At 36.4% G+C, this 10844-nt stretch overlaps 1 protein-coding gene across 1 annotated transcript in view; it reads left to right on the top strand.

The window, feature by feature from the left end:
* The window catches only part of LOC113678739 (dystrobrevin beta), a 32838-nt gene continuing 21994 nt past the window's right edge, over nt 1-10844 (top strand). The window contains exons 1-13 of the mRNA XM_027195645.2: nt 1-167; nt 1657-1698; nt 3256-3323; nt 3925-4005; nt 4221-4434; nt 4999-5084; nt 5279-5358; nt 6110-6187; nt 7451-7568; nt 7988-8042; nt 8906-8945; nt 9418-9489; nt 10670-10800. Of these exons, the coding sequence (XP_027051446.1) occupies nt 1661-1698; nt 3256-3323; nt 3925-4005; nt 4221-4434; nt 4999-5084; nt 5279-5358; nt 6110-6187; nt 7451-7568; nt 7988-8042; nt 8906-8945; nt 9418-9489; nt 10670-10800 (1061 nt within the window). The 5' untranslated portion in view covers nt 1-167; nt 1657-1660. The remainder of the gene's footprint in view (nt 168-1656; nt 1699-3255; nt 3324-3924; nt 4006-4220; nt 4435-4998; nt 5085-5278; nt 5359-6109; nt 6188-7450; nt 7569-7987; nt 8043-8905; nt 8946-9417; nt 9490-10669; nt 10801-10844) is intronic.

Raw genomic sequence — 10844 nt, 5'->3', positions numbered from 1 at the left:
GGTCACGGGAAATGTTCTTGGTATGGAAACATAAGTCACGTGATAAAGATAAGGCTCGGTGAAGATTATGGCGAAGGAAGGCTTCAAATGGCGGAATTGAGACCGTCAGACTGGTTTACGTTGAAGATTTGAAGGAAAGAATATCTGTTTTCGACCTACAATCTAAGGTATGGATTTACGGTTTGGTACTTACATTTGTCGGAATAGTACCGAACTTGATGCCTTTTTGATGGCTTGACCGCAAAAAAATGGCAATCGTACTCACTGGAATTTGATTCAAATAGCGCGAAGAATTATTTCTTACTGAATGAGTTGGCGCATCGTTTCCGACTGCTGGTGAATATTGAAAGGGCTATGATGTTTATGAATAAGTGCATCAGGTTTTAAAGAATCATCGTTGTTATGATAATATTCTGTACCTGCACAGCAAGGTATGATCATAAGGTAATCACCAACCTTGTCGGATTAAGCGCTGTACTGAAAGAAATATTGTTCGTTCGGTAATTCTCGCTTTTAATTCGATATGACAGCGAAATTTGCCTCAGTACCGTAAGAGAAATTGTAGTAAAATGTAAACATATTCAACACGAATCGTTGACCGGAAATCCGCGAAGCAGCTTCTGCTACGAACAAGTGTTCAGTGCACTTCTTGATTACAAGCATTCTTTTTTTAATTACTACTTTTTCCGTTTTGGAATGTTCCTAGGCTATTATTTTTTTACAGGGCGTAGGTTTAGCAGTATATGTTTTTGTAGAAGTGTCTTGAATCTCTTCAAACTGACAACTGAACACATAATAAGCACAATGTTGAGGGGAAATATCAAAGGCGCGCATCTGTTTCCATTTTCCAAGTCTTCATGTCGTTGTAGAATCTAGTTTCTTGTTTGTAACCGTATTTTATTGATTCTAGTTTATGTTAAAAGTGCTAATTGTAGTTAACTGAAGCGAAATGACCCTACCCGAGTCAACGCCTTTTGGATGTTTTGAATTGCGATGAGAGATCACAACTGAATATTATGGTTGATCGATCTGCGATTAAATCCGAATAAAATCAGGGATATTTCTTACGCTCCCATGAACATAGATTATACTTATTAGTGCCATACGATTTATTTCGATACCTTGAAGTTATATTTGAATTTTCTAAAAAAAAAATCAATTTAAGGCCTATCGAGTTTGCGAAACCTTAATTAATTTATAAGAGTTATTCGAAAGATGTACCTAGGCTTTCACTGATGTTTACACAGAAATGTTTTCCCTACTACCATCCGTTTTTGCGCAAAAATGCATTTAGATATAATGTAGGCGGTGGGTTTTGTTGCACGATAGTATTGTACATTTTTCAGTTAAGCAGATTAAATTAATTCCTGTGAATCGGCCTCAGGGCAAATATAAATACTGGATAAAAAATATTTCAGGGTCACACAGACAGGGACATCTTTTCAAGATATTCACGTCTAAGAGGCGCATTGTGTACTGTTAATAAAGAATTGTGACAACTTTCTGTCTTGTTAGTGAGGTCAAAATGAAGAAGGCTAAATTAAGTCAAGAGTCCTCTGTACAGTTTAACCCTAAAACAAAGCAGTTGTGAGTTCAATCATGTTTACATAGGTGATTCTTTTTAATGTGCTCAAAATGACTTTCTTTGCCTTTTAGGAAAATGATGGAAGCAACTACCTCACCTATCTTGGCTGGCAAGTGAGTGAACTTGTTTACATTATTTTGTTGTAAAAACTGAAAATCATGTCTTACTTTGCCTAGGGATGCAATCCAATTCTAATTTCTTAAAATAACCCAATAATTTTCCTCAAGCAGGAGGATTATTTTCGTGTGGATAGTAATCATTCATAATAAAGAAGCTGACACAGGTTTCTCATATACTACAAGTAATTATTAGCCTCGAATTTAATTTGAAAATTATAGAATTCTGTCTTATAGACAGAGTAAATTTTGGGATGCATGAATTGAGTTTGACAGACAAAGAAATCAATTAAGCTTATTTCACAAAGAGAGAACTGGGGCATTTGTGGTGCTAGACTTGAATAAATGAATTAGAACAGTAGATTTCACTGTATTTCAGCATATATTTATTACTTTTAAAGAAGTTACCAGCTTGATCACCCTTTCTATTGAATTTTTGTTCTTTGACATGTGAGTTTATCAGTTAGTTTTATAGCATCCACATCCTTTTTCACTCAAATGGTTCCAATGATAGCTCTGTGAATAGGTATACAGATGATTAATTAATTATGAGTTATTTTTAGTGGAATAAGTCTGGGATAAGTTAGCTTAATGTTTGGTGGCTTAGACTTGAGTTTGCACAAAGGCAAGCTGTATTCACCACAAGTTACATTATATCTCTGCTTCAAAGGCTTAAAACAGCCATGGTTGTTGCTTTTTCCAGATGAGATGCTGTTTTATTACTTTTAACCCAAATTGTCGGGTTTATGCTTGCAAAAGACCAGTTTTTTCTTGTATTCCTGATTGGAGAGCAGATGAAAATCAAGAATCTCACTCTAGAACATGTCATATTGAACTTTGCCAGGGTCTATACAGGCATCATTTGGTTGGGAGTCTACTTTTATTGGTATCATGTGCACAAATGTCTTAAAAGAGTTTAAACCAATTGTCCAAGTAGTCCTGTTCTTAACCCTTCAACTCCCAGATCAAATTTGTAATTCTCCTTATTGTTAACCATACAATCCTTATAATGTTAGTTCAGGGAATTTAATATTGGATCAACTAAGTATCCCCAAATTGATATTTTTCTTTATTCTCATCACTTATCTGGTTGATATTGTATTGATATTGTAAGGAGAAATTCTGTCTTGGTCACTCATGGGAGAGAAAGGGTTAATTTGCACTCTGTTTAATCATAGATTTTAGTGCTTTTTTTTGGTAGGTAGTCCTTTGCAGTTTGTACCTCAGATTGAAATAAAAAGCATGTACACATTGTACTTCAGATTACAGAATGTACAAGATCTACTCTGTAGAAATTGAATTTATAGCTTACATCATATCTTTCACGTGTGCCAGGTGAAATTCTTTTAACAAGTGGTATTGGTGACATTGAAACAAGAATACTAACTGAAATTCAATCCAAAGGGAAATCTAACCAAGTCTACAAGTGAAAAGCAAACTAAATGCAAGGGTAGTCAAGAAAAAAACTTACTGGGAAGAGCTAGTAATTGGATAATATCAAACAGCTTTATTCCATGTAAACCTTATATGCTTGAATTAATTAATTCTTTTCAGCATCTTGAATGAATCCATACCTAAAGATGAAGCTGATCAGCTTCTTCAAGACCTGTTTCATGAGATGAGTAAGTAACATTTGATAAAAGAGCAAGTGCTAGAGTGTTGTTCATACTTCCAATCCCTGAAGTGATCAAAAGATAAATTTATCTTTTTCAAAATCCATTCTTACTGTCAAGCTTAATGGCCAAGAGAAAAAAAAGACAAAAAAATCAACCTAAGAATGTTTTTTGATGGAACAACAAATTCTCAGAACTTACAGTAGATGTGTCCAGCTGACAGTGTTAGGAATCAATATACACTATAGGATTTTGGAGCTTAACCGTTAACTTCCAGATCAAAGTTGTAATTCTCTTTACTATCAACCATACAATTTTAATGTTAGTTCAGAGACTTTAGTAGTGGATCAAATAATTATCCCCAAATTGATATTTTTCTTTATTCTCGTTACTTATCTGGTTGATATTGTATTGATATTGTAAGGAGAAATTCTGTCTTCATCACTCATGGGAGTTAAAGGGTTAAACCATACATGCATTACGTTATCTCTGTACTGTAACTATTGTTATTGCTAAATATAAAGAGTGTCTTCTAATATGTTCATGGTGAGATATGATGCATTCATTTTTTAACATGCTTTTTCCTCTTTGTTTTGTGTGCCTTTTGTAGATGAGGAGAGTTTTGATGAAATAAGATTTGCAGCTTACAGGACAGCAGCAAAACTGCTCTTCATTCAAAACAAAACCAACTGTGAGTACATGGTATATGATATATGATACTTTTACCAGGTGATTTTTACTCATCTTAAAAGCAGAAAGTCCATGGCAGATCACCCTTTAGACTTGATATTCAGATGCTGTTCTGAGAGTATACCTACAATTCTTCCCCAAAGGCTTGCTTAGCTTGATGTCCAGACTACTTTATAACATTGTTGCAACTAATTACTCTATTTTCCTTACACACAGTGCACTTGGTTGATGTGTTTAACATGATTGAAGCATTTCGAGAAAATGGCCTGAATACTCTCGACCACAACACAGAGCTCCATGAAACAAGGCTGGAAGCAATTGTATCAAGTATTTTTTATGCTTTGAACAAACGGCTTCCTACAACTAACTACATTGATGTAGAACGATCCATAAGTCTGGTCACCAACTGGCTTCTTTATGCGTATGACAGGTAAGGTTAAGGGTGACATTTTTTTGAAGAACATCATGCAATTTGAACCCATTTACTGTTTTTTAAACAAAGCTTTGGGAAAACATTTTGAATACAGTGTGCTTGCTTCTGAAAATTGGGAGGAATTGACTAAAATTTGGTTATATTGGTTGATGCAATTGAAGTTTCTGAACAAAAAAATTTGTGAAAAAATGAAATTCTTTTCACCAAGTCGAGAGGGAGACTACATGACAGACAAGTCTCATCATCTCTGCCAAAAATTGACTTTCTTAGTTGTTAGTTTTCTCTTAATTCTAGTGCCCCTGTGGCTATTTCTGCTCTTTTCTCCTCTACTCTGTAGGTTTCTTTTACTACAACATTTAAATTATTGTGATACCTGTAACTTGCTTGAGATAAAATTAATACAAATTCTAGTTTTTTTTTAAGCACTGTGGGTGACTTGTTTGCTGACTAGACTTGCTAGTTATTTCTGCAGTAATTATTAATTTGATGCATGTATGATGGTTTTTTTCCCCTATAATTGGCAGGAACTTGATAAGTATGTTGCTCTTTTTTTGTTTTCAGTGATGCCATAGGTAGAATCAGAGTGCTGTCAGTAAAAACTGCTCTTTCTACACTCTGTGCTGGGCGTCTCATAGATAAATTGAGATGTAAGAACTTTTTATTCTTGACCTATTAATCAAATGTGGTAAAAATGTATTTGATGACCATATGTATTTTATTATTTAATCTTTTGCTCATTGTTAATTTGGTCTTGAAAGAGCTCTTGACAAATGAGTCCATGCATTTAGCTTAATGTTAATTATTGATGAGTAACCTATCCTTTTAATTATTCACTTTTCAGATCATTTTTCACAAATTGAGGATGACAGAGGTTATTTGAACTTCCCCAAGTTTGAAGCTTACCTAAGGGAATTATTGCAGGTCTGTGGAGATGTTCATAAAGATAAAATGTTGTGAACTAGATTCTAAACTTTTGTAGTATAGCCTTTAAGCAGGCTGTCATTACTAATAAAAAAAATAGTAATAAATTTAACACTTACATGACACACATACAGTCTTAACATAATTATGCTCATACACGCAAAGAGAGAAACAAATATTTTGTGTAGAAATAAAGTGCTTGTAAATCCCCACTGGCAGGAGGCAGACCAGTTGGCTATTTACACAGTGCAGGCAAGGTTTTAATTTAGGGCAACCAAGAACAAATCCAGTGAGTAGCCAGGTGGAGGGTTTGAACTCAGGGCCACTAGATTACAAGTTGAGCACCCTAACCACTTTGCCAGGCCACCTCCAGCTACTGCAGGACCAGAAACAAAGCCTGCAAGGTTGGAGCCAACCAGCAAGACAAGCATCAGAGAGGTTTCTGAGGGATCTGGCACTAAAACTTTTCTTGCCAAAAACCTGCAGATCTTTTGCATGCTTGCATCACTGCTGGCTCAGAATCAGTGGCTTCTGCCACTCCTGTATCAATTGGCTGATAAGCACCTGCTCAAAGGCAACAGTCATACATGTAGTCACACAATGCATCAGAAATGCAGGTTGAATTGTAAAAGCATGAGCCACTCAGATGTTGTTCAGGTTGACCCCTCTGAAAGAAATGATAAATGACACATTCATTAATTTTTTAACCACAGTATCATGAAAGTTTGATGTTTGTTCTCACTTCTCTTAGCTCCCTGCAGCTGTTGGAGAGGCACCCACATTTGGTTTCTCTGAAGAGATTGTGGTCAGGTTCTTCAGTCCTGATGGGGTAGGAATATTGATTGTCCCTTTTCTCTGTCTGCATAGCTTTTATCATAGCTTTTGTCATTACTGAACATGCTGTTCTCGAAAACTGGTTCATTCATCTCACCATTTATTCAAAAACTGATAAGTTCTACTTGCTTATTTTAATGGTGTTGTGTTGCAGTATGATAACCTGTCACGACTATGTCTTGCTCTGACTGGTATGCAAATTTTTAAGAGAAATGGGATTTGCTTTTTGTTTCGATATTTGTCAAATCATTGATCAATGTAAACCAAATTGCTTGAAAAATGGGAATGGAAAAATTTACAGCAGGATACATGTAGTTCAAGTTTGTTTAAGACTTGCCACTCATCTAATTTCTCCTTACAGTATCACCCCTGGATCACTCATTAAAGTCATGAGGATAAAGGAAATGATCACTAACTAAAGATGTTCTTGATTGTTAAACAAATTCTCCTTGTCAACATCTTAGGAAATTCATAGTGAACAGTATAGAGAATTGCATTCTTGTGTTAGGGTGTAAAGGGTTAAGAGGGTTGACATGAATTAAAAGAAAAACTGTTAGCTCAATTGGTTAGAGTGCTGGACTGTTGTGTGGGAGGTTGAAGGTTTGAGCCCCGGCTGGACCAACACTAAGGTCTTAAAATAACTAAGGAGAATATGCTACCTTTCTATTATGTCAAGAAATGGATAGACATTCTAGTCTTCTTGGATAAGGAAGAATAAACCGTAGGTCCCGTCTCCTGCTTCTATTAATTAGTAATTTTGGTTAGGCAGGGGATGTTAAAGAACCCACTCACGAGATTACTGTGATGTGGTCTGGCCTGTTTACTGGGAATTTGGGGAGGGGGGGGGGGGTCTGGCCTTTTCATTGTCAATTTGGGATCCACCAAAATTGGCTAAAGCTGTAGTGGTCTCCCTGCCTGAGATAATTAGGTGAAGCTAAATAAATAAATAAATAAATAAATAAACTGTCACAGCTAGGATATTCACAACAAACCATAAATTTCACAAAATTATGTAACCTATTTTGTTCAAACTTTTCTCTGAAGTAGTAACTAAAATATTTATATTAAAGTTGAAAATGTTTTTCTATAGTCTAAAAAGATTTTTTAACCCATTTGTTATTACATAGTACTTGGTGTGTTTAACTGTTTATGTATACATGTACTGTTGACATTCCTCAATACATAAAGTGCAAGTACTGTGTACAGTTAAATACAGTGTTATCCCTCACTGATTTGGTGTTTTTTCTTCTTATTTTAGCCCTTGAAAAGAAATGAAACAGTTCTTCTTAATTTTCTTGAGTGTGTCATGGGTACTGATGCTCCCCTTTGCTATGTTTGGCTTGGAACCATGCAGAAAATGGCCAATGCTGCGAAATGTAAGTATTTATGCATGAACATACCTTGTTGTTATGTTTTTGGTTTTCTTTCTTTTCATTGCTGTTTGGGACTATGAAGGGTTCTTAGCACACAAGACGTGAACAGTTTGAGTAGCAGAAACAAGATAATTTGGTTTTATCAACTAGGTTGATAATGTAAATTGCCTGTTGTAAAGAGTTCAAAGCTGACATTTGAGTGTTAGCCCTTTGTCCGAGCAAATGGGGAAAGTCTGTTCAGAGGAAAGGGTATGGGCTGGGTGAGCAAAGAGGTAGAAGGGAGAATGAGAGGAGAATGGTAAGGAAGAGTTAGAGATAAAGTTTTTAGGCGAGGAGTATGGATCCATTTTTTCAGTTTATTTTTAGTGTTTTTTCAGAATTTTTTTGCAGAGATTGAATTTTCATTTTCTTTTTATCTTCAGGTGAACATCAAATTCCATGTCAAGTTTGCAAGACAAAGCCTGTTGTGGGCTTCAGGTAAAGTGATGTGTTTTAGTAAATATACAGGTACAGGTATAAAAAATCATCTGCCAAAATTAGGAAATAAAAGGTGGAAGTTGCCTTTGTGTGATTGTATGAGAACACTGGAAAACTGGACCTCTCACAGTTTTTATTTTACTTGAGGAGGCACCATTGTCTTCTTGGTCTCTCTGTCTTTGTGTGAGTTAGTCAGACTACTGGAAAACTGGACCTCTTACAGTTTTTATTTTACTTGAGGGGGGCACAGTTGCCTTCTTGGTCTCTCTGTCTTTGTGTGAGTTAGTCAGACTACTGGAAAACTGGACCTCTTACAGTTTTTATTTTACTTGAGGGGGCACAGTTGTCTTCCTGGTCTGTCTTGGTTAGCTTTTGTATTGAAGGTCTGGGTTCACGAACTGGCTTGGCGTGACTGAGTTGTACTTTTTGAGAAAACCCTTCATTATCATTGTGTGTGTTTAGCAAACGGGTTACATCCTCCCAGTTTGCTTGTGCTGCATTCCCACCCACCAGTTTGCATACAGTAGCATTTTTCAAATACATGTACTGTATATCGTTCTTAAAGGATCATAAAGTTAAATGATTATGGCTACATAAATTGCACATCATGTTTCAATTGCTTAAGCAGACTTTGACCCACACAAACACACAGTGTCATCATTAAGTGAATCTCGTAGTCATCTTAATAAGTGTTTCTAGCTTCCCAAAAACTTCAAGGTTTCCACAACTTAGGACAACATACTGGTGTCTTCATGATGTGGCCACGTTCAGTATGAAACTTGTCTCTTGATTCTTTAATCTCCTCTCCAATAATTGAACCAATTAGATGTTCATTTAAAGTCGTGTTCCTCTTTTTTTTTAAGGTACAAATGTCTTCACTGTTACAATTACACTCTCTGTCAGGTAAACTCTTTGTTCCTTTATTTATTCTCTCACAAAATAATGTAATTGTAGATTGCTGCCTGTTAGGCGCCTGTTATTTTCAAGTTCTTTTATGCTCAGGGTTTGCACGGGTCCTAGAAAAACTTGGAAAGTCTTGGCATTTTATTTTGACATTTTCCAAGACTGGAAAGTCCTGGGAAAAGACTACAAGTCCTAGAAAGTCCTGGAAATCTGCTTTACTCAAGCAATAAAGTTTTCACAATTTGCGCTTTAAGAATTGTATGTAGACCGGTAGGAGAACTGATTTTGAATTCTTGGGATCGAAAGGGTTTAAGGCTAAGTCCTAGAAAATTAATCTGAGTTCTGGAAAAGTCCTTGAAATTTGTTTCTAAAAAGGGCGTGAACCCTGTATGCCACAATATCGAGTTAGGTCATGGAAAACGACTCTATTTGGTAAGAAGAAGATTAACCGGCATGTTGTTTGACTTTCCAGGACTGCTTCTGGAGAGGAAAGTCTTCACAAGGCCATAAACAGGATCATGATGTGCGAGAGTATTCCACTTGGGTAAATAAATATTTTAATTGTACAATTGTTTTTACAATTTCATTTCATGGCCATATTCCCAGTGTTCTCCCGTATTTTAAGCATGACAGGTAAAATAAATTTTCAAACCGGTTAAGTAATCCTTTTACTTGTTGAATTTTCAAGAATTCCAAGCAATTTTAAACGGTTATAAGAGGTACTACAGGCGGTAAATGTTACCGGTTACTACCTGAAAGGGAGAACACTGTATTCTAGTGCTCGCTTGTTGAATAGCATCTTCATATTAACCCTTTACACTGTGAAGAGTAAGCAACATCTTAATTCTCCTTACAGTGATACTGCTAAATTATTCACTAAGATCATGAGAATAAAGGAAATGATCGCCAGTCAAGAAGTTTTGATTGTGGAAAAAATTCTCCTCGTCGGCTCCTAGAGAAATTTTTGGAGAACAGTATGGAGAATATGCATACTGATGTAAGAGTGTAAAGAGTTAAAACTGATTCTGCAAACGATTCAGTGAAGCTCATGCTCGTGCTGAACATCAGGGGTTCAAGGTGTAAAGAAATCTTTCTGTTTTGTTACACTTCTGTCGCAATACGCGCATTGAAACATTTTCACGTGATTGATGGCACGTGACTTGCACGTGTACGCATGCATTTTTATTAACCTTGATGATTTGTAATTTCCGTGATTTGTGGGTCATCCGCGTGTAATTCCCACCTGACGCTCCTTACACATTTGCTATGGTGTTGACACGGAGGGTTTTTGCGACAATCAGGAGCTGTTTTAATTGGTGATCATTTCCTTTATTCTCCTGACCTTGATGTTTTATTCAGCAGTGATGTTGTTAGGAGAAAGACGATGCTAATCACCCACAAGGGCTAAAGGGTTTATCAAAGTGATTGTAAAAAGAAGGTTGGGATTCTAGATCAATATCGGTATCTGGGCAACTGCCTACCTACCCCTCCACTAACAACAGTAGTCAATTGATAATAAGTTAGGGTTAGTGTTGGGTTAGGGGAGGGGTAGGTGAACAGTTTCCCAGACACTGATATTGATCCGGGATTCATACCAATCGCCTTCGAGTGAAAATATCCTCTGCTAAAACCAAAACGCCCCCTTTCCCTCTCCGAAAAAAAAGGGAAAAATTATAAGGAAGACTCCTTAGGCAATTTCTAAAAATGCTAAATTCTTGTTTCAGAACGCGGGCGAGAGAGGCAATTCTCTCCGAAGTAAATTTCTCTGCGGTGGAGGACGAAAGAAACGACCTTCCCTGCCAGAGTACCCCAGGGAACCAGAGCCTAATAAGACACTAGATGTCACGAACATCATGTAAGTATGATAACATTTAGCCGGATGTGTCAGACGCTGTTTCC

The sequence above is a fragment of the Pocillopora damicornis genome, chromosome 8, assembly GCF_964200805.1.
Source record: "Pocillopora damicornis chromosome 8, jaPocDami1.2, whole genome shotgun sequence".
NCBI lineage: Eukaryota > Metazoa > Cnidaria > Anthozoa > Scleractinia > Pocilloporidae > Pocillopora > Pocillopora damicornis.
The sequence above is the reverse complement of the archived record's forward strand: the minus strand, read 5'-3'. Positions and strand labels throughout refer to the sequence as shown.